General features: G+C 48.1%; 1 protein-coding gene across 1 annotated transcript in view; it reads right to left on the reverse strand.

Moving 5' to 3' along the window:
* PRRC2C (proline rich coiled-coil 2C) overlaps positions 1-25,029 on the reverse strand; it is a 458,438-nt gene that overhangs the window by 265,632 nt on the left and 167,777 nt on the right. Inside the window, 3 exon segments of the mRNA XM_030208285.1 lie at positions 3,288-4,065; positions 4,068-5,542; positions 5,812-6,010. Of these exon segments, the coding sequence (XP_030064145.1) occupies positions 3,288-4,065; positions 4,068-5,542; positions 5,812-6,010 (2,452 nt within the window).

Below are 25,029 nucleotides of genomic sequence, written 5' to 3' on the forward strand. Positions count from 1 at the left end.
CTCCTGTGGCAATTCTGCACCCGACTCTGGCTCCTCAGCCCAAGAAGTTCTGCCAGACCCCTCGGAATCCTCATAGCCTGTCCAGGGGGGGGGGGGGGGGGGGGGAAGGGGGGTGCGCCACTCTCAGAAGGGGAATTAGCCCTTCTGCGTTTATCAGGAGGATAAGAAACAGGCAAAGCCAACTCCAAAAGGCCAGGATCCACCGGGGGGGGGGGGGGGCAGGCAGAGATTCCGAAGAACCCTGTGGAAGAGCTCTTTTAAGCATGTATGCCCTATGCAGCATTAAAACAAAATCAGGGGAGAAAACTGCTCCCTGATCGCCCGGATCCTGCCCAGGGCTATCAGCCTCAACTCCCCCCCCCCCCCCCCCCCCCCCCGGATTCAGGGCTCTCCGTCGCAACGGAGGCCGTGCCATGTGAAAAGTCCAAAATGGCGTCCGCTGCCAGCTCAGAGCGCAAAAGATCGCTGCTCGCCATGCTCGGGCCGGCTCTACCGTCTGTACAGCACGAATTACAGAGCCCCGCTGCTGATTTACACTTGCCACATTTAGAACAGCGCTTTACAGTCTGGGATTTGTGTTGCAAACCGTACGAGAAGAGGCTTGCCGACCTGAACATGTATACCTTAGAGGAAAGGAGAAACAGAGGTGACATGATACAGACGTTCAAATATTTCAAAAGTATTAATCCGCAAACGGACCTTTTCCGGAGATGGGAAGGCGGCAGAACTATAGGACACGAATCGAGGTTGAAGGGGGGCAGACTCAGGAGTAATGTCAAGAACTATTTTTTCATGGAGAGGGTGGTGGATACGTGGAATGTCCTCCCGCAGGAGGTGGTGGTGATGAAAACAGTAATAGAATTCAAACATGCGTGGGATAAACACAAAAGAATCCTGTTTGATCCACGGAATCTTAGCGGAGATTGGGTAGCGACGACGGTAACTGGGAAGCAAAACCGGTGCTGGGCAGACTTCTACGGTCTACGCCCTGATCGTGACTGAATAGATATGGATAGGCTTGAGTGTAAATTTTAAGGGGCTTCAACATTTGAATCAGAACTTCTTCTACAGTTTTTGCCCTGAGAATGGCAAGGACAAATCAAACTCTGGTATACATATAAAGTATCAAATACAATTGTAAAATTAGTTTATCTTGTTGAGCAGACTGGATGGACCGTGCAGGTCTTGATCTGCCGTCATTTGCTACGTTACTATGTAAATACATTTTAGGGGAAGGATGGGCGGAGAGAGGAGGGAGATAGGGAGGAGAACCTTTCTTTTGTGTTCTACTCTATTTTCTCCCTTTGAGGGGGTGGGGTGGTGAAAGCTCCTTTCTGTATTCTTTTTGAAGAGGAGTCCCCATACCGTGCACGCTTTGGATTTGTTTTTTTTTGTTTTTTAAATGGTTTCTGGGTTTTTTTTCTTTTAAATCTTCTTTTCTTGTTGAGTTCGGTAAGGGTTGGGTAGGAGCAGGAAGCTATGAATACCTAATGTTTTCATGACAGATATCATGCTGTTATTCACATGTGCTTATTTTTCACTTGATTTTGCATGTTCATAGCTGATGATTATATTCAATATGCTTTGTCATCAATAAAAATTGTTACACACTAACATACAAAATTAAAAGAATTAAAACTCTGTGAATAGTATAATCTCCTATTACACTCAATTTACAACTGTCATCTCATATGGTTGAAATTACATAAATGCTTTAACAAGTATGTCTTAAGATAACGTTTAAATTGCAAAATCTGTGTAAATCTAATTGCTGAGAATAAGCCAGTCGTATCAAAGAATGAGGCCTAGGCTTTCTCCCTGACCTCTCTCATCACAGAATAAGTCACCAACTTTGTTCGCTCAGTTTTCCTAATTTATGGCCAAGCCTAGGTTTACTAAGAAAAATAACAGATAGCCGATAGCTCAGTTAAGATTTATGTAGTATAACCCTATTTCAAAATTGGCTTACAGTGCAGGCTTGCATTTTGTTCAAGTTCTGTTCTGCAGTTTTTAGGTATCTTTATAGACAGTCTCCCAGATATGTTTTGTCATTATGTACTTTTGGCCTACCATGGTCAGTGTTTATGTGCTGCAAGTCAGGTGACCATGCATTCTCCAGCAGTGACAGGTTATCAAACATAGGAGGTGTGCTCAGTTGATATTGTCCCATCAGGCTACAAAAACATGGAATGCACTTCTCTTAAATTTTAGATTGGAGAGAAATTGTGTTTTCGTAAGAAACTAGAAACTTACTTGTTCATGACCAGCGCATCCACTTTGGGGAATGTCCAGCACCATTCCACTTCTTCAGAAGGTGGAGAAGAGGAGTAGACTAATGGTTATTGCAGTGGCCCGAGAACCAAGGTAACTGGGTTTGAGTCCCACTGCAACTCCTTGTGACTTTGAGAAAGTCACTTAACCATCCATTGCCCCAGGCACAACATAAGTGTCTATATATAATATGCAATCTGCTTTAATTGTAACCACAGAAAGGTGGTATATCAAATCCCACCCCCTTTCCCTCCAACAAATTTTTAAGATGACATATTTTAGCTGTATATTTTTATTATGTTGTATTGTATGTCCTGGTAATAGCCAGCTTAATATTGGAATCCGCTTAGAACCATTAGTGGTATTCAACATAAGATTAAATATTATATTGTAAAAACCATTTGATCAGTGCTCAGAGAAGTATACCCACTAAAGAGCAGAGGGGAAATACTGTATATGCACAAGAATCATCCATATACAGGATACACAAACAAGAATGGTACTAGAAGTACTGGGCCCAGGGCAGAACTTGAGAGGGGGCTCAAAGCCTGTAGGCTGTACAACTTCTGGCAGGGTTGGGGCCCCTTGTGGGTAGGAGGTCCAATTATACTGGTTGCATCCTTTCCCCTCCAAAATCCAGTGCTGGCACTGCTCATAAGTAAACCCTAGGTCTGAAATTTTTGGACTGAAAGGCAGTGTCCATGGATGCCACCCAAGAGTAATATTTTGCTCCCAGCACCTCTATCTTATGAATTCTTACTGCTGAAAAGAATTAATGAAGACAGCACATTTCAATAAACCAGTCATCCCAACAAATTCACCACTATAGGAATTTCATTTGCTTTTGGAAAGGAATCACCTAGGTATGCTGGAAAAGAGGGCCTGCAGCTACAGGACTCCAATGTGTTCATTAGATAAAAAGATATTCTTATCCAAATATGAGAAAATCTAGAGAGAAAATGTATAGTTTAGTTACCTACGCTGGACTTGCACTTTGGAGTTAAAAAGATTCTTACCCTCTCTTTCCTCGCTGTGAAGAAGCTCCACTCCGCCTTTCGCCACGTGGTCCAGAAAAGTTCCTGCCCGTCTTGGGCACCCCACTATTGCCACGGCGATTCTGCCGATCCACCCCAGGCCTTTGACTAGAGAAACTTCTTTTTGCTATCTCTCGTTTTGGCACAGTTGTACTGTCAATGGCCTTGGCATTAGATGTAGTCTGCACAGTAGTGGCTGCCATTTTTCTCTCATCTCTCTCGCGTCGTTCATTGAAGTCACTGCTTTCCGAAGCTGTTTCCCATTCTTCATTTGCTTGATCTGAAGAGTTCTGATTGGACAGGTCTGGTGTTTTGGTGCCAGATACCTCCAGGGCTGTGACAGCAGATTCTTGTACTGAATTACTAATGGTGCTGCTCAAAGGTGAGCCAGTGGTCACATCATTGATTTTTGTTGCAGCCTCTTTCTCTTTTAGTCGTCTAAACCTTGGAGGCTTATCTTGCCTAGGGGGCCGAGCAGGTCTCTGCCTTCTAGGTCTTTCTCTAGCAGGATCAAACTTCCTCTCAAATTTCAGAGGTGGCCTTTTGTCACCCAATGGTGGTCCAATGTGTTCGTGCCTTCTTTGTTCCCCCTCCTCTGATCTGAGAGAGTCAGATGCTCTTTGATCAATAGGCCTTGGTATCCACTGATTGTCTCTGTAACCTGACCTCCTGAGTGGTGAGGGTCGTGGTGGTCGTCCACCAGGCTCTCTACTTCCGTGTCTGAACATTCCTCCTCTTCCACGTCTTGATGGCTCGCCCTTGGAAGGAAACCAGGCCTAGTCTTTGTCTCATCCTCTCTGATGAAGTTTCTCTCTGAGGGTCGGATATCTGGTTTGGTACTTCCATCTGCTTTGAAGGACAAAGGCTTTGGAGACTTTTTAGGATCCGTTCTTGTATCTCTCAGATGTTTGCCTTTGATTAAGCTATCTTTATCTGAATGTGGTGTATCACTTACACTTTCACGACCTTCACTGTCTGAATCAGTTTCAGAACCACGCTGTCTACGTCGTTTTGGGACAATTTCAAAATCGGAGCTCTCACTTCGTGTTTCACTCTCCTCCCGCTGCCTAAGTGGCCCAGGGGGCACATGTTCTAGTCTAGTCTTTGAGTCTCTGTAATGTGGATAATCTCGAGGATGGCCTCTTCCACCTCTACCCCGCCCTCCATAAGAACCTCTGTAGCTGCGACCTCTGGCATAATATTCTCCTCTGCCTCTTCCTCTGTATCCCTGGTCTGTGAACCAATCTCTATCCCTTGTATCCCTCCGGTAGCCTCTTGGTGGCGGCAGAGCATTTTCTCTTCTTGATGGAAGTGGCCTTATATCTGGGCGAGGTTTTTCTGTCATGTGGTCTTTGTTGACTACTTTCTCTGATTTCTCTTCCTTGGGTGTATGTGGGATCACAGTTGGTTGACTGACAAGTTTTATGGTTGTCTCTGAAATACTGTCCACTTTCTCTCCAGATGGTGGTGTAATGTGTGATACTTTAAGTGGAGAGGAGCTTTCTGCAGGAGGTTTTTCTGGCTCTGGCTTGGTGGGTGGCTGAGTTGGCAGTTCCCTTTTTTCCACCTTTTCAGATTTGCTGGTTTTTTCATGTGTGAGCTTTTCTTCCTCCTTTTCTTTCCTAAGCTCGCGCTCTTCTTTCATGTCTCGAAGCACAGGTTTTTTGATAGGACCTGACCTTCGTATAGGTCTATCACTGCCGTCCTCTCGTCGGCTATAACCTGGTCGGGGGCCCCACCTGGTTTCTGATTTTGATTTGAATGGCTTTTCTATTTTGGGTCCATCGGAAGATTTCAAGTTGTTAAAGTTTTCCTTTTTAGGCTTTTCCTCTGGCCTCTCAGTTGGCTCTTTAGAAGTTTCCACTAGCCTATTATTGACTTTGGAAGCACAAGGCTGGGGATCTGTCCTGGACTCCTCTGACTTAAGAGAATGATTGGAGCCATGGAAAATATTTATCTTCAGTGTGGGCTGGCTTTCGGTGAGGGTTGCTAGATCTTCCTGAGTACCATGGGCCCTAACCTTCTCAAGCTCAAAATTGGCAGCAGGAGGTGCAGCTGGTACTGTAGGACTGGGTTCATCCACTTGGAGAATCTGTAGGTCTTCAGGAGACTGGCTCCGCACTCTGTGTACTTCTGCTTCTTGTTGCTCTATGAAGTCAGGCTTCAGGTGAGACTCCAACTTCTGGTGATCCAAAGGATAAACTGAAGGGCCCTCCTGCTCAGTCGTTGCTTCTGGCCTAAAGGAAAGAGATTTTTAATTTAATAATCAAATAGCATTCTATTTGCTCACATTTTCCTAGGGGCAAGCAGATATTCCACTGCCTCTTTTTATATCAGTCCTCCTGCTTACAATTTTTTTTCAATGTTAATCATCTTCCTCTACCCTCTTCAATACAGCTAGTTATTTAGCCAAATTTAGTCAGTATCTGGAAAAAAAAACCCCACACTAATTTAAGAATGTGGCTAGACTCCAATGGAATAGGGCTTGATTTCAAATATAACTCACCTGAGGTCCTCTGGATCCTCTGACAGCTTATGAGAATGCTCTGCATGAGGATAAGGGTCTGACCCCCATACAACTCGAGGCTCTGAAGGGGGGACACTGTGTTCCCTCAATGGGCGAGCAACATGCTCAAATGACTCTGGGCCAACTGTAGATCCATCCATCTGATCTCTTCTCAGCAACTGTTTCGGAGGCAGCATTCCTATCACCCAAAGCACAGAGAAGAAGTCAAAATTATCCCTCATCAAAAAGACATGTGGCAACTTGCCTATTTAAGTGATTAGTTACCTTAATCGATCTTGTAATTATAACAGTAATACTAAAAGCCTATTCCTCCGATCCAACATAACTCCCCACACCCAGCAACACAACATAATCAAGGATTGTACTGGACAACCTACTATCATCATTCCCCTTAACCCAATGACGCCTGAATCACATCTACCTCATCTGATCACAACACAATCTTGTATTTGTTACCAACCGTAACGGCAAATGCCTTTACGGTTACTTGTAAGCCACATTGAGTCTGCAAATAGGTGGAAAATGTGGGGTATAAATGTAACAAATAAATAAATAATAAAGCCACTACATCTAACACTTTAATGCTCCAAAGTAACTGACAAATTACAGGAATTGTATTCTTCTTTAATAAATACCTCAACATTTGTTGATCTCAGTATACTGCAAGAAATCACTCAACAGTTTTAAGATGGATAAAGTAGTCATTGAAAAGATAGGGAAGGTGATATTTGTTTTTACCTGTTTCCTTTCCTTGAATCTTGCTAGACCACTCCAGATTGATGAGTTATGCCACCTTACCAGCAGATGGAGGCAAGAAAGCTGAATTTTACAGTGATATCACCAGTATAAGATGTGGTGCATCCTGAAACTAGTCAGTATGCAAATACCAAAGCAACTATACATATAAGTAAAATGTATGCAAATACTAGGGAACCTCCTAAAAGGGAGCCCCGCTACAGTATCCCCATTTTCAGTTTTTAAATTAAAGAAAATTGATGACAAGGCTGTTGTTCTCCTGGCTGCACAGCTATTACCGATCAAGGTTTCAAGCTGAAGTAACAGGATTCTGGTTCTCCAGCAATTTTGGAAGCAGTTTCACTGTTCCTCAACGTAGAGGGATCTGTAGCATAGTTGCCAACAAGAAGGGGACACAATGGCACCAGATCTCCAGCCCTCCCTGAACCTGGAAGGATGGGATCGTCGGGGGGGACTGGAGGTCCGCCGGACCACTAGCCCCCGTTGCTCGGGGCAGGGGTAGTCAGGGCCTGGTGGTCCCATGGACCTCAAGCCCCTGTATTTGACAGGTTTGGGCTTCTGATAGCCCAGACCTGTCAAACAAGTGCAGGAGGATTGTGCTGAGCATATGCTCGGCACAATTTGCCCGCACTTGTACCCCATGATCAGAGATAATTGCGCTGCTTAAATTTGCATGCATTATCTCTGATCATAGGTCTAATAGCGCCCCGCACTGTTCCAGCACTAGTTTAGAGTGCTGTTCGGAACAGCGCGGGGCTTTTGATCATCTGCCTGTGAATTATTTTACAGTGCCACAAATAAAAGGACTTGTGAAAGTACTCCCAACTCCAAGAACAATGAAATCCCTGTTCTCAGGTATTCCTGTCAAGACTACTAACAAACTGACAGAACATTCCTTTAAGAATTAACAACTAAGACAGGCAGGCAGCCAGCCAGTCTGCTCTGGTAAAGATTCGGAGACCAGAGTTACTTCCGAAAGCTGCCCAAGATAGCTGCTTTTCCCTTGCTTATATCTGCAACTCGTGGGTTTGCAAACTGCCACTACATGTTGAATAGAGGTCACCAACCCACTGACTGATCTATGCAGGGTCTACCTCTGCAATGCGCCCCAAGGATCGTCTTGGGTGCCCGAGCTGCGCTACTATGTGAGTCTGCGGCTATGGCCTAAACACTATTCAGGACACTGTTCCTTTCTGCAGGCAAAGGAAGACAGCTTTAACCTCCCCGAGGCCAGCCATATGACCCACCCCCCCGCCCCATGTTGGTAAAGACCTCACCTGCAACAGTACAAACAAAAAAATATAGATTTGTTCACGGCTTATCTTGGCTTGAGATCTACACTTTAAAAACTCTGGGTTTGTTCTTAGACATGCTTTTGGCTAAGCTTATAACACATGGTTATCCAAGCTTAGAAGGTCTGATAGTGCTGCATGTTTTTTTTTTTTTTTGGCAAACCACGTACAGGGTACTTAAAGGATAGAAACCTCTTGAAGGAAAACCCAAAATCCTTTATCCCTAAAATCAAGGCTACCTCACCAGACTATTGAAGACTGCACAGGCTGTCCTTCTACCTCTGCTGAGACTGAGAAAATACTGGCTACTGTAGGTTCTGCACAGGTTATATAGGCAGTGTTCAAAGCTCAGTGTTTTCTCAGTCTCCCTCTGCTGGTAGGAGTACATAACCCACGCGTCTTGACCGGTCTGGAGGGTCGCTGAGGAATGTACTAATTGTATAGGTCATGAAATTCATCCAAAAGGAGGTTACTGGGAAAATGAAAAATAATGATGCATGTGGAGGATGAGGTAAGACATGGAGAAATGTAGATGGGAAGGTAGGCAGATTGACCATATAAGGGAATAGATAATTGGAATTGATCTAATGGTGAAAGAAGGTATATAATGACTTGGTTAATTGTATAGAATTAGACAACAACCTTCTGCTTGTGTGTGCTGGATTAATCTCCTGAATGTTCTCCCATTGCAAGTAATAAAGTGCTTTAAGCCTGATTTGGTCTCGTGGTATTCGTAAGTATTGGTAAATTCTTTTAACAGTTACAGATATCTAACAGCAGATCAGTAATTTCATGTGAATACTTTCACTACCCTGGAGCACTGCCCCCTCTAAGCTGAGGAGTCCATCTACAGTCTTGCTAGAGCGGGGTGCTATCACATTTTGAATAGTGAAGGACAGGCAAGTTCTGCAGGACTCTAGGGAAACAGCCTGTCTCTAAAGACTGAAAACACAATATTGAAGCACCACACCCTACTGGTAGCAATACAGCTGGAGGACACCCACTCAGCTTAGAGGTAAAAGTGCCCTGGGTTGCATACCATCCAGCTCAGGTGTTTTTGTTTTACTCTTTAATTTGTCAATTTGGCTCAGTACACTTCCACGTTCACTGAGACTTCTTTCAGTTCCTCCACACTGTCACCCTTGAAAACCATTTCTGGTACAGGTAGATTTCTCACATCTTCAGTAAAGACAGAAAGGAGAAATTAGATCTTACCTGCTGCTAATCTGCTTTCCTTGAGTGTCTCCAGACCATTTCTGACGAGTGGGTAATATGCACTCCTACCAGGGGCTGTGCAACCTTGACCTGCTCAGTATTTCGAATAGCCAAGCACCATAGAAGAATCACAAAAACCCAGAAACAGAAAACATAACTAAACTCCCTTCAGGAACCCCCCAAAAGGAAGAGAGCACCAGACATCCAACCAAACGAGACTGCATCATCACAGTAGCCGCTTGCAGCCCTAGAAGCATCAGGCAATCCACCACCCCACCAAGGTGACACACACCTCCCGGGCAGGGTTTGGGAATGGTCTGGAGAGACTCAAGGAAAGCAAATTAGCAGGTGAGATCAAATTTCTCCTTCTTTATCGTCTGCTCCAGACCATTCCCGAGTGGGAAGTACAAAGCAGTACTCACTAATTCCCCAGACCAACACAGAAGCCCCAAAAGAAGCATCCTGCTGGGACTGAACATCCAACTGGTAATGCCAGACAAAGGAATGAACAGACAACCAAGCTGCCGCCTAGCAAATGGCCTGCTGAGGAATAAGAGAATGCTCTGTACAAAGAGGAGGCCTGAGCGAATGTAGAATGCACCCGCAACATGGCAGGCGCATCCTTACCCTGCAATAGATAAGTGGATGCCAAAGCCTCCTTAATCCAGCAAGTGCTGGAGGCCTTTGACGACGCCTCCCCTTTCCGGGACCGCCAAACATAACAAAAAGATGATCCGACTTATGAAACTCCACCATCCAGCGAACATAACACTTCAGTGCCCTACAGACATCAAGCCTGTATAAGGAAGAAGGAGACTCCTCCCGCAAAAAGGATGGCAAAAGAAATAGACTGATTAACATGAAAAGCAGAAATTACCTTGGGCAAAAAGGACAGAACTGGCCACAAAGACACCTTCTCTTTACAGAAAACCAGAAAAGGATCCTAACACGATAGAGCCTGCAACTCTGAAATCCTGTTCAGAAGGAATGGATCCTCAGAAGCTTAGCTGAGATTGGGTGGCAGAGCCGGTGGGGGGAGGCGGGGCTAGTGCTGGGCAACACTTCTACGGTCTGTGCCCTAAAAATGGCAGATACAAATCAAGGTAAGGTATACACAAAAAGTAGCACATATGAGTTTATCTTGTTGGGCAGACTAGATGGACCGTGCAAGTCTTTTTCTGCCGTCATCTACTATGTTATTATGAGAACAGGACCCTGCTACAGCAGACCAGCCTCTAAGGGAAAATGAATCCTATCACACATCTGCAACTGAACCAGATCAGCATACCACAGCCGGCGCAGCCAGTCGGGCGCCACCAGAACTACTCGACTGCCGTGACCCTGAATGTGCTGCAGAACTTGACCGATGAGCGGCCACAGAGGGAACACAAATAGTAGTCAGGGCTGAGCCAACGCATCCAGACCCTCTGACAACAGTTCCTTTTGACAACTGAAGAACCTTGGGGGCCATGAGATCTATGATCAGAGGAGCACACCTGTCGACAATGAGTTGAAACGCAAAGGGAGCCAAACTCTGCTCCCTAAGATCCAGATTATGGCAACTGAGATAATCTGCCACCAGATTGGCAGAGCCTACCACATGCGCCGGACAGCAACCATAGATTCTGCTCCGCCCAGGCAATGATCAGGGCTGCTTCTCGCACCAGAGGGCTCTTGGTACCCCCTTGGTGACTGACAAACTATTGCGGGCACATTGTCCAAGAGCACATGAACACCCTGGAAATGAATCAACCATTGAAAGACCAACAGGGTGAGACATATCGCCCGAGTCTCCAGACAGTTGATTGACCTGCGGGACTCCTCTTCTGAGCAGCAGCCCTGGGTAACTTGCCCCGGACAATGGGCTCCCCACTCGAAGAGACTGGTGTTTGCAGTCACCAGCACCCAGTCCAGAGGGTCCAGAGGCATGCCCCAACTCAGATGCACTGAGGCGCACTGCCCTGCGAATCTGCACCCTGCAAGAGAGTGCATCTGACTGAGGGGACCAATGTGTCAAGAGAGCAGACTGAAGAGGCCCCATGTCAGCCCTCGCCCAATGGAACCACTTCGATTGTCGCCGCCATGGAACTGAGGACCTGGAGCATCTCCCAAGCGGACAGATCCTTGACTACGAGAAGCCGATGACTCGTGCTTCCAGGAGGCACACCATACCATCCCGCGTATCGAAATGAACCCCCGGATATTCCAACGACTGACTTGAAGAAAGAGAACTTTTGGCCACACTGACAATCCAACCCAGAGGTAGAAGCAGTTGAACCACCACAGCCATGGCTGTGCGGCTCTCCTTGATGGACTTTGTTCTTATCAGCCAGTTGTCCAAGTAGGGGTGCACAAGAATGCCCTCCTGCCTAAGGTGAGCTGTCACCACCACCATCACCTTGGAGAAGTTCTGTGGCGCAGTAGCCAAGCCGAAGGGCATTGCCCGAAACTGGTAGTGTTCCCCAAAGACTGCCAACCGGAGAAAACACTGATGTTCCCGAAGAATTGGAATATGAAGGTACGCTTCTGACAGATCTAGGGAGGTCAGAAACTCTCCCAGCTGCACCACTACTATCACTGAATGAAGGGTCTCCATGCGAAAGGGAGAAACACGTGAAGCCCGATTCATCCCCTTGAGATTGAGGATAGGGCACAAGGAATCCTCCTTTTTGGGCACCACAAAATAAATGGAATACCTTCCAGAACATCGTTCGTGTGGAGATACTGGGATCACTGCCCTCAGGGCCAAAAGCCTCTCCAGGGTTTGCAGGACAGCTGCCATCTTGACTGGAGACTTGCAGGGAGAGATGAGGAAAGCATTTGGAAGAGGACAACGAAACTGCAGCGCGTAGCCGTCCCTGATAATGTCTAGGACCTACTGATTTGTCATGCGGGCCCAACTCTGGTAAAACAGCTGCAACCCGCCACCAATGGGCACTACCAGAGGCTGGGCCCCGCACCCTCACTGGGAAGCTCTGGAACCTCAAGCCCTTCCGAAGGTCCCCCCACACCTTCTCACATGTTGCCCTGAAAGGAAAGAAAGGACTGAAAAGGCCGAACTCTACTTCAGTAATGACTATGCTGGGAACCAGCCCCTCAACCTGGCTGATATCTGCAAAGCTCCATCAGATGTCCCCAACCCACCGAACAGGGAGCTAAGCGGCACCAGTCCTCCAGGAGCTGAGGTACCTTGGATTTACCCAAGCTCTTCACCACCGTCTCCAGCTCATCCCCAAAGGGCAATTTGCCCTGGAATGGAAGCCGACTCAAAAGAACCTCGGAGGCCATGTCTGTCGACCAATTCCGGAGCCACAGAAATCACCTTTCTGCAACCACTAGAGCCAGGTTCTTTGCAGACATGTGGACAAAGTCATAGACAGCATCCAAAAGGTTGTGCCCAACTCCAAGTTAATGACATCTGAAGACACCTGCAAGGAGGATGCAGACGGTGCATCCAGGAGGCGCTCAGCCCACCAGAAGCAGCCCGCGCCATGTAACCCCCACAAATGGCTGCCTTTAATGCCATGGCTGAAACCTCAAGCGTTTCAGTAGAGCCTCCATTCTACAATCCCGGGGGTTCTTAAGGGCCACTCCACCCTCCACAGGAATAGCTGTCTTCTTGGTGAATGCTGTCACCAGAAGATCCACCTTAGGGACCCTGAAAGACTCCAGGTCCAACATAGGGAGCTGATAAAGTAGAGCCCGACCAATATGTAAGGGCGAACTTGGCATCCGCCACTCACCCTCCACCAACTCCCGCAAATCCTCGTGATATGGAAAGGTCTGGGAGGGCCGGCGCACCCCCCTTTAACAGTGGGTCGCCCTTCTGAGACACCTGAGGAGGGTCTTCAGACAATTTGAGAGCTCATAGGACCTCTGCCAACAAAGCTGGCAACTTCTGCCACCTAAAAATTGGAACTGAAGGATCCTCCCCCATAGCTAAACGGAGGTAGAATACCAAATAGTGGACAAACAACACAAAGCGCAAAGAAGTGCTCAAACAAGAACACCCCAACAAAGAAGCGACAACTAATAAAAGTCCACACAACACAAAACACAGCAGACCCATACCTACCAATCCAAGTGGGCTACATCAATGCCAGATCAGCAGTAAACAAAACAATTTTAACAGACTGGATCATGGCAGAAAACCTCGACCAACTCTTCATCAGCGAAACCTGGATCCACGATCAAAAGACCCTATAATCCTAGACCTATGTCCCCCTGGTTACAAAATCACACACTGGACCAGAGAGAAAAAAAAGAGGCGGAGGCATAGCACTAACCTACCGATCTCATTTTAATACCGAAACCACTCCCGTATCCATTATACCCCAACTCGAAATCGCCTCAATCAGAATCTATAACAAAACCCTATGCAATGATTTAAACTGTGTCCTGTTCTACAGATCCCCAGGGAACTGGAACGAAGGCCAGACCAACCTTATGGCTTTCATCTCAAACACATGCGCATCCAATTCCAATGTACTTATACTAGGAGACATCAACCTCCACTTAGAAGACCCAAACTTAAGTAATGCTCGAGAATGTAAGGAGTTCCTCCAACTATGGGACCTTAAATGGTCACGAATGCAAGCAACCCACATTAAAGGTTATACACTTGATCTCATTTCACGCAAAACTGCTACAGACCAGAACCTAGTAATAACAGATATCAAATGGTCAGAAACCCCCTGGTCTGATCATTACAAACTAAACTTATCCCTACACTGGAGAAGGAAGGGAGAACACCACCCAAGAACACTCAACATACTCAACAAGAGGACATATCGACACGAAAACAATCTGGCAACTGATATACAACAATGAATGGACAGCACAAACAGAATCCCTAAACTACCTCTCGGATTGGGACAAAAGATGCAAACACATATTAGATGAAATAGCACCACTACGAACAAGATCCATACGCAAGCATAACTTGATACCATGGTTCAACAATGAACTGAAAATACTAAAAACACAAACCAGAAAATTTGAACGAGCATGGCAAAAATCAAAAGATGAACATGCACTCAATACATGGAAACAAACACAAAGAAAATACAAATAAGCAATAAGATGGACCAAAAGACCTTACTACAAGACTAAAATAGGATTAGACTACAAAGATACGAAGAAACTATTCCAATTCGTGAACAAACTACTGGATACCAACCCAATCACCGCTACTAGCACAGACATCCCATCTGCAGACAAACTTGCTAAGTACTTCAACAAAAAAATAGTAAACCTACTCGACACGTTACCCCAAAAACAACTCCGACATCGAAAACTTCCTCGACCCATCCATAGGCAAATACCCAACTGACCGCATCTGGCTGAACTTAACCCCACTAAACACTGACACAATAGCACAAGCGCTCAGTAGGTTAGCCAACACCCACTGCAAACTAGATACCTGCCCCAACTACCTACTGAAATCCGCCCCTGCCCTCTTCACAGAAGATCTCACATCCCACCTAAACTATCTGCTCCAGCAAGGTCTCTTACCGAAGGAACATGGCAACTCACCCCGATACCAAAAGACACCTCGAAAAAAGCAAATGAAATCACCAACTACCGGTCAGTAGCATCCATCCAGCTGTCAATCAAAATGATGGAAAGCATGGTGACCAAACAACTCACAGACTACATAAACAAATTCTCAATACTACATGAATTACAGTCAGGCTTTCACCCTCTACATAGTACTGAAACAGAACTAATCACTCTCCTAGCCAAATTCAAGCAACGAATAGCAATAGGTAACAACATACTCCTCCTCCAATTCTTCATGTCCAGTGCATTCGACATGGTAAACCACAACATATTAATGAGAGTACTTGACAAGATCGGGATTGGAGGAAATATACTCAAATGGCTTGAAGGTTTCCTAACCACATGAACATATCAAGTAAATTTAAAATCAAGCATATCATCATCTTGGAAAGCTGACTGTAGAGTACCACAAGGATCACCACTATCGCCGATCCTTTTCAACTTAATGATGACCCCACTAGCAAAGACCCTATCCAACCATGGCCTTAACCCTTTCATCTATGCAGACAAATCCACCGACAGAAATCACCAATGAAATCAAGACTGGTCTAAACTTCATGGACGCATGGGCTAAAGCATTTCAACTTAAACTCTACAATAAAAAAACCCACCGTCTCATCCTCTCATCCCAATACAGCACGGACAACCCCACAACCCCAGATCACACCCTCCCAGTCTCAGACAGCTTTAAAATCCTCAGTGTAACATTGGACCGCTACCTAACACTAGAGAGCCAAGTAAAATCCACAACAAACAGAATGTTCTTCACAATGTGGAAGCTCAAATGTGTGAAACAATCCTTCCCGAGGAAAGTATTCCGCAACTTGATACAATCGATGGTGCTAAGCCATGCTGACTATTGCAATGGAATTTATGCGGGATGCAAAGAACATATCTCTAGCAAACTTCAGACCGCTCAAAATACGGCGCTAAGACTCATCTTCGGAAAAACACGATTTGAAAGTGCAACACCCCTACGCAAAAAACTACACTGTCTCCCAAAGAACGTATCGCCTTCAAAATCTGCACTATGGTTCACAAAATCATCTACAGTGAAGCACCGGGATATATGACAGACTTGATTGACCTACCAACCAGAAACACAACCGCATCAGCTCGCAAATACCTATATCTCAACTTTCCAAGCTGCAAAGGACTAAAGTACAAATCTACCTACGCATCCAATTTCTCCAACTTCAGCACACAACTGTGGAATGCTCTACCAAAAGCCGTAAAAACCACATACGATCACCTCCAATTCAGGAAGAGACTAAAAACTCACCTGTTTGAAAAGGCATATCCTCCCACCCCAACTTAAAAACATGCACTTCACGACACCACAACATCACAGTTCATTATGATCACCAACAAATCCATCTGCTCCTGACTTCCATCATGTGGACCCACCATATAAACCTTATGTGGTTCCCACCACATGAACCTTTTCCTACCACTACTTAACCTTGTATCTGTAACTGTTTACTCCGGAGTCTACCAACACCTCTCCGGCAACATGTAAGCCACATTGAGCCTGCGAATAGGTGGGAAAATGTGGGGTACAAATGTAACAAACAAACAAATAAATAAATAAATAGGCACCTGAGGAGGCTCCCCCAGGCTCTCTGTGTCCCTGTGTCTTCCTGATCCACATTCTCAGAGAATGGGAGCTCTGACCTGAGGGAAAGCACCTCCTCCAGATCCTCCCCAGCTGCAGTGCGGGCCTTCTTGGCCCCAAGGGCCCCCCTCCCAGGTACCTCAAGCAACCCTTCCTGGGTCCTGGTTCCCGGGGATTCTCCCACACCCTCCACAGGTAGACCCCTCCATGCAATAAGCCTGATGAAGTAATAGGACAAATTTTGGGGGGAAAATGAGAGGGGACCGCAAAGGCATCGTGCCTGGTAAGAAGTGGCGATCCCTCTCTCAAGTCCATTCCCGCAGCACTTAGACCCAAAATGGTGGATATTCACGCAAAAATGGCATCGGAAGCGCCACAAGCGCAGGTTCCCCGAGAGAAGCATCTTTACTCCCGGGGAACCTCCCAGCACTCCTTGCCACCGGGACACCTGATTCTGGGTCAGCGCCTGTCACAGTCTCTGCTTCTTCGCACACGCAGCAAAGACCACTGTGCACAGAGACCATCTGCCGAGCAGAACAGGCCGCACACCTACATGCCTTCTCCCCCTGGGAGGTCATGCCAAACTGTACTAGAGTGGTGTCCAGCCACAAGATTTCCACCACAAAAGATGCTCTCCTGCCTGATAGCATGTTGCAACCAGTCCAGAGTGTCTTTTTTTTTTTTTTTTAATATCAGCGGTGCTTTGTTCCAACTATGGGCCCCCTTCAAGGAACTTCTCCCAGGTAAATGGGGGAGAAGGCCAAGGCACACCACTCACCAAAGGAGAGTATGAGGGAAAGAAAGGGGGGGGGGGGGGAGACCTGGAGAGCAGAGTATACAACCCCAAAAGCGCAGGGGCCCAAGCCAGAGGCCAGCGAGACTTTTTTTTTTCTACTGCCTTTGTATTCTGTTTCTTGCCTTTTCTTTTTTTTTAACCAGCAGCAAAATCTGCTCCAGGACACCCCTGAAGTAATCCCTTAAATACTATTCTAACATTTCTTACTAAATGTGGCCAAAAATGGCACACCCAACCAAAGAAGAGCAGGCCTGCACAGACTCACCTACCTCTAATGGGAAACTGAGAAATACTGAGCAGGTCAGGGTTGCACAGCCCCTTACACATTTGTCACTACTCAATAATTCTCAGTCTCCCTCTGCTGGTAGGAGTGCATATTACCCACTCGTTGGGAATGGTCTGGAGCAGACGATGATAAACAAAAAATTCATTTAGTCTCTCCACTATGGCCTTGTCATCCTTGAGTGCCCCTTTTGCTCCTTGACGATCTAATGGGTCCTACGGATTCCCTCACAGTCTTTTTGCTCCTGATGTGCTTGGAAAAGTTATTACTATGAGTTTTTGCTTCTGTGGTTTTAGCCTTCTTTATTATCAACTAGTAAAAAACGCCCGTTTCTGACACAAATGAAACGGGCGCTAGCAAGGTTTTCCTTGGAGTGTGTATGTTTGAGAGAGTGTATGTGAGAGTGACTGTGTGTGAGAGAGACAGTGAATGTGCAAGTGTGTGTATGTGTGAGAGAGAGAGTGAGTCTGGGTGTGAGTGTGTGTGTGTGTGAGAATGAGTGTGTGTGCAAGTGCATATGCGAGAGACAGTGTGAGAGGTAAAATTATGTATCATACCTGATAATTTTCTTTCCATTAATCATAGCCGATCAATCCATAGACTGGTGGGTTGTGTCCATCTACCAGCAGGTGGAGATAGAGAGCAATCCTTTTGCCTCCCTATATGTGGTCATGTGCTGCCGGAAACTCCTCAGTATGTCGATATCAAAGCTCCATCCGCAGGACTCAGCACTTAGAGAATTACACCCACAAAGGGACACTCTGCCCAGCTCACCACTGCCGAAACGGGGGAGGGAAATCAATCCAGCTCATCCCCACACAAGTGGGGGAGGGGAATCCGTCCAGCTCATCCCCGCGGAGTGGGGGAGGGACACCACACCCGCTGATGCGGGGGGATCTGGCTTATCCTGCAACCGCAACCGCAGGAGGAGCTGACTGACACTAACACCGCCGAAGCGGGAGGGGTACAAAGCTGCCCTACAGCCGCACGAAGCGGGAGGGAGCACCGGCAGAATTTAGGTCTCAATCCAGCCACGTAAAACGGAGGGGAGAGGAATGCAGCAGCTCACTGTAACACAAAATCGTCTCAACTCCTGAAGAATCCAATGGAAAAGACTTGAACACGAAGTCCTCCTGAACAGGAACTGAAGACTAAACTTGAACCTGAAATGCAACCAGAAAATAAACAGTACAGATATCTGGAGGGACTATGGATTGATCAGCTATGATTAATGGAAAGAAAATTATCAGGTATGATACCTAATTTTACCTTCCATATCATCATGCGGATCAATCCATAGACTGGTGGGATGTACCGAAGCAGTACTCACCCAGGGCGGGACATAGAAATCCCTGACCGCAACACTGAAGCTCCAAACCGGGCCTCCGCCCGAGCAGCCACAGTCAAGCGGTAATGTCTGGAGAAGGTATGAGCCGATGCCCAAGTTGCCGCCCTACAAATCTCTTCCAAGGAGACGGACCCGGCCTCTGCCATCGAGGCCGCCTGTGCTCTAGTGGAGTGAGCCTTCAGCTGGATAGGCGGCACCTTCCCCGCAGCCACATAAGCCGCTGCAATGGTTTCCTTGACCCATCGTGCCACTGTAGGCTTGGCAACCTGCAGACCCTTACGAGGACCTGCGAACAGCACAAACAGATGATCCGACTACCGGAAATCATTGGTCACTTCCAAGTATCTGATGATGACTCGTCTCACATCTAGATATTTGAGAGCAGAGCACTCCTCTGGGTAGTCCTCCCTACGAAAGGAGGGTAGACAGAGCTGCTGATTCACATGGAAGCGAGAAAGAATCTTGGGCAGGAAGGAAGGCACTGTGCGAATAGACACTCCTGCCTCAGTGAACTGCAGAAAGAGCTCCCGACATGATAGCGCCTGGAGCTCGGAAACTCTTCTGGCTGAAGTGATAGCCACAAAAAAGACTGCTTTCAACGTCAGGTCTTTCAGAAATGCCCTCGACAAGGGTTCACAAGGTGGCTTCTGCAAGGCTCTTAGCACCAGATTGAGATTCCACGCAGGAACCACTGAGTGCAGAGGAGGGCGCAGGTGATTAACTCCCTTGAGAAAGCGTACCACATCTGGCTGCGAGGCCAGGGAAGCACCCTTCAGGAGACCCCTGAAGCAAGAGCCGCTACCTGGACCTTAAGGGAACTGAGTGACAGGCCTTTCTCCAGACCTTCTTGCAGGAACGCCAACACTGAAGAAATTGGAGCAGTGAAGGGAGAAAGGGAGCCTGCCTCACACCACGATGCAAAGGTACGCCAAACCCTGGCGTAAGCAGTAGAAGTAAAGCGCTTCCTCGCTTTCAGCATAGTGGCGATGACCTTGTCTGAGAAGCCCTTCTTCCTCAGATGCTGCCGCTCAATGGCCAGGCCGAAAGACCAAGGGGGGAGGGATCCTCCATTACCACGAGACCCTGATGCAGCAGGCCCCGCTACGCTGGCAGCTACAGAGGGCCGTCCACTGAGAGCCTGATCAAGTCCGCATACCAGGGACGTCTGGGCCAATCCGGACTCACCAGGATTATCTGGCCCGGATGCTTTGCCACCCGGCCTAGCACCCTGCCCAACATGGGCCAAGGCGGGAACACATAGAGAAGCTCCTGTGTCGGCCACTGTTGGAGAAGAGCATCTACTCCCAGAGATCGAGGGTCCCGTCCTCTGCTGAACAAGCGCGGCACTTGGCAATTGGCTGATGACGCCCTCAGATCTAGGCTCGGCTGGCCCCAGCACTTCGTGATGTCCAAGAAGGCCTGAGCAGTATTCATGACTCCCGCAATGTGGGCCGCTGACAGCTGTTCCAGGTTTGCTTCCGCCCACAGGCATAGCTTCATGGCCTCCTTGGCTAGAGGGACGCTCATGGTACCTCCCTGGCGACTGACATAGGCCACGGCCGTGGCATTGTCCGACCGGACCCGTACTGGCTTCAGCGCCAGGACCGGGAGAAACTCCAAAGGCGCCAACCGAATGGCTCTGAGTTCCAGGAGGTTGATAGACCACTTTGCCTCTGCAGGGGACCAGAGCCCCTACGCTGTCCTTCCCAAGTAGTGGGCTCCCCAGCCCGTCAAAGAGGCGTCCGCCGTGACAACAACCCACTCCGGGGTCATAAGAGGCATTCCTGCGGACAGCTTGTCTGGCCTCAGCCACCAGCTCAGCGCCTTGCGCTCCGCCGGATCCAAGGGAAGGCGCACAGCGTAATCCTCCGATGCTGGAGTCCATCGCTGCAGCAGAGAGAGCTGTATAGGTCTCATATGGGCCCTGGCCCAGGGCACTACTTCCATCGTGGCCGTCATAGAGCCCAACAGCTGCATATAGTCCCAAGCCCGAAGAGGAGAGGCTGCTAGGAACTTGTCCACCTGAGCCTGAAGCTTGACAATCCGATTGTCTGGCAGGAACACTCTGCCCACTTGGGAGTCGAATCGAACTCCCAGATACTCCAGGGACTGAGTCGGGCGCAGCTGGCTTTTCTCCCAGTTGATGATCCACCCCAGGGAGCTCAAAAGAGCAATCACCCGGTCTGAAGCTCTGCCGCACTCTGCATAAGAGGTGGCTCGGATCAACCTGTCGTCCAGATAAGGATGGACTTGTACTCCTTTCTTGCGTAGGAAGGCCGCGATGACCACCATTACTTTGGAGAAGGTCCACGGAGCAGTAGCCAACCCGAACGGGAGGGCTCTGAACTGGAAGTGTCGGCTCAGAACTGCAAAACGCAGAAAGCGTTGATGAGGAGGCCAGATGGGAATATGCAAGTAAGCTTCCTTGATGTCCAAGGATGCCAGGAACTCCCCTGCCTTCACTGCCGCTATAACAGAGCAGAGAGTCTCCATCCGGAAGTGCCGAACTTACAAGGCCCGATTGACCCCTTTGAGGTCGAGGATAGGCCGGACAAAACCTCCTTTCTTTGGTACCTCAAAGTAAATGGAGTAACGTCCCTTGCCAAGCTGATCTTCTGGCACCGGAACGACCGCACCCAGGTGGATCAGATTGTCCAAAGTCTGCTGCACTGCCACAGCTTTGACTGGAGACTTGCAGGGAGAGTGCACAAACCAGTCTCTTAAGGGTCGGCAGAACTCTAGCTTGTAGCCGCCTCTGATGACTTCCAGCACCCAAGCGTCTGAAGTTACCCCGGTCCTCTCGCCCAGAAACGAGGATAGGCGTCCTCCAATCTGCTCTGGGCCATGGACCAGCGCCCCATCATTGGGTACGAGACCCTGGAGGAGGACCGGAGGAGGCACCTCCGGGATGGCGGTCTCTGCGAAAGGAATGCTGCTTGGGGGAGAAGTTCCTTATGAAGGAAAAGGGGGCAGAGGAGCCCGACTTGCCCGGGCGATACCGACGGGCTTCCTGAAACCGTCCTTTGGAGGAACCAGGGCGGGCACCACTGGCCCGAGCCCTGACCTCCGGTAACCTCTTGCCCTTAGACGTGCCGAGATCGGTCACAATCTTGTCCAGCTCGACCCCAAAGAGCATCTTGCCTTTAAAAGGCAACTTAGCCAGGCGAGACTTAGAGGCGTGGGCAGCAGACCAATGCTTTAGCCAAAGCCACCGCCGTGCAGAGACTGAGCCATACCTTTAGCCGAGGCTCTCAAGACATCGTACAGCAAGTCTGCCAAGTAGGCCAAGCCCGATTCCAGGGCCAGCCAATCAGCCCTCAAGGAAGGATCCGAGGGGGAAGCCCTCTGCACCAGCGTCAGGCACGCCCTGGCTACATAGGAGCCGCAAATTGAGGCCTGCAAACTTAAACCAGCCGCCTCCAATCTCCTGTCTTGGGCGTCCTTTAGGGCCGTGCCACCTTCCACCGGCAACGCCGTTTTCTTAGTCACCGCAGTGATTAAAGAATCCACAGTAGGCCCAAGAAAGGCCTCCCGTTCACCTTCAGGCAGAGGATAGAGGCGGGACATAGCCCTGGCCACTTTAAGGCTCGCTTCTGGGAAATCCCAATGAGCCGAAATCAAGGTGTGCATGGCTTCATGCACGTGGAAGGTTCTAGGCGGGCGCTTCGTCCCCAGCATAATGGCAGAGCCAACAGAGGCTGAGGGAGAGACGTCCTCCGGAGAGGAAATCTTCAAAATGCTCATGGCCTGCACTAACAGGTTGGGCAAATCCTCTGAGCGAAAGATCCGTGCTGCAGAGGGGTCATCCGCTCCATCCGAGCGGGAATCCGTCTCCTCCAAGGAATCCCCAAAGGACCGTTGGGAGAACTCAGGTACGCTACCCTCATCTACATCAGAGGAGACAGAGTCCTCTAGGGCTTGGAAGTCCACCCGAGGACGTTTGCTTCCGGAGGCCTCAACCCCTTGATCAGAGGGGGGAGCCGGGGCAGCGTTTAGCATAAGAAAGGCCTGATGCATCAGCAAAATGAACTCAGGGGAGAACCCCCTAGACTGTGCACTTCTGCCGCCTGGGCCACGGCCCTAGATGCACCTTCAACCGGCGCTCGCAAGAACGGGGGGGGGGGGGGGGGGGGGGGGGGGGGGGAACATGCTGCGCATCCAAATGGCGTCTGGCGCAAAACTCCGAGAAGGAGCCGCGCGGAAAGAACGGCGCTTAACTTTCGCCGCTTTCTTGCCGTCGTCCGAATCAAAGGCCGACCATAGCATTAACGTTCTCCCACCTCGAGGCGGCCCCAGAAGAAGCCGTCTGAGCAGAGTGCCCGGCCAAAATTGGGGGGGGGGGGGGGGGGGGGGGGGGCGGCGAGCAGCGGGGGATGGGCGCTTATGGCAGGAAAAAAACGCCGCACTGGAGGAAGAACCGGGACACTGACCGGACTCCAAACTGACGCCCAAACAAAGGCGAGTCAGGCTTTGAAACCCCCGCATCCCCGCTAGACGCACACACGCGGTCCGGGGAGCGAATCTTCGCGCCCTCGCCCTCCAACGCCATAAGCCACGTGGAGACCGAACGGGGAACCCCCTGCCCGCTATAAAAGGTAAAATTACCTGCTTCTCGCTCCAAGCTGTAACGAACTGGTGTCCCAGTGAGCAGCTGCAATAAACGCTGATATAAACGTGTCAGGCCCCCCCCCCTCTGGTGTCCGAGCGTTACTGTGCAGGACGCTAAGCTCTGCTTGTGCTTCAAGGAACTGACCAATCCTATTTAATAGAATGCACCTCAAACATTCTGAAGCCGAGAAACCTCGTGTGGTTGGTCACTTCTGCTTGTGACGAACCCGGAAGTATGTGATGTCAATTCAGGAGATGGATACAGAGAGCATGAATGCCTCAGTCACGCAGTCAGTTTCAGAATGTTGGAGGTGCGTTTTATTATATAGGATGTTTTGCATTTGCCAGTGCTTATGCTGCTTCTTATTTTCTTCATTTGGATGGCATGGATGAAAGGACTTGGTAGGCCATATAGTCTTTATCTGCCCACACTTTTCTCTATTTTTACCATTTCTTTGAAAGATGTTCTTTTGGCTCTAATAGTCTATCACTTCACCTTTTAACCAAGCAGGTTGTCATTTGCTCTTCTTTCCAACAATACATGGAACAAATCTGGTCTGGGCTTCCAAGATAGTATTTTTAAATGTCCATGCCTGATGTAAAGTCCTAACCTTTGCGGCTGATCCTTTTAGCTTCTTTTTAACCATTTTCCTAATTTTATCATAGCTGCCCTTTCAAAAATTAAACACTGCTATAGTAGATTTCCTTAGTTGCTTCACTCCAGATATTGGCTTAAACTTGATCATGTTATGATCACTGTTTCCCAGGGGACCCAACACTGTTACCTATTATACTAAGCCTGGCACTCCACTAAGGACTAGATCTAAAATAGCCCCCCCCCCTCGTGTCGATTTGCCTCTTTGCCCTAATAATGTGGATAACTTGAAGAGGGACCAAGCGAAGCTTGAATACTGATCCAGAATTTGGCAGCTAAGATTTAATGTTTTAAAAAGAAACCTGAGGGAGTGGTATAGTTTAGGGGGTGAAGTATTTCTGTGCACAAAAAAAGGAGTGGGATTTGGGTGTGATCGTAAGGTGGCCCAACACGTGGGAAAGGTGATGGTGAAAGCTAGAAGAATGCTTGGGTGCATAGAGAGGAATGGCCAGTAGGAAAAAGGAAGTGATGATGCCCCTGTATAAGACTCTGATGAGACTTAATTTAGAACATTGTGTACAATTTGGAGACCACACCTTCAAAACCATATAAACAGGATGGAGTAGGTCAGAGGGTGATTACTAAAATGGTCAGTGGTCTTTACCAAAGTGTATGGGGACAGACTTAAAGATCTCAATATGTATACACTGGAGGACAGGCAGGAGAGGGGAGATATGAGAGAGACATTTAAATACCTACACGGCAGAAATGTACAGGAGGTGAATCTCTTCCAATTCAAAGGAAGCCCTGGAACAAGCGGGCATAGGATGAAGGTGAAAGGAGACAGACTGAAGAGTAACCTGAGGAAATACTTTTTCACAGAAAGGTTGGTGAATCAACCTACCAGTGGAGGTGATGGAGATGAAGACTTTCTGAATTCAAGAAAGATTGGAAGAAGTACATAGGATCCTAAGGGAGAGCAAGGAATAGTAGATGGCATGGATGAGCAGACTGGATAGGCTATAAGGTTTATACCTGCCTTCATTTTTCTCTGTTTCTAGAGCATATTACCAAGCATGTAATGGGATTAAGATTACTTTGTGTTATGTACCTATTGAAACACTGAA

This window comes from Microcaecilia unicolor, chromosome 6 (assembly GCF_901765095.1).
Source record: "Microcaecilia unicolor chromosome 6, aMicUni1.1, whole genome shotgun sequence".
NCBI lineage: Eukaryota > Metazoa > Chordata > Amphibia > Gymnophiona > Siphonopidae > Microcaecilia > Microcaecilia unicolor.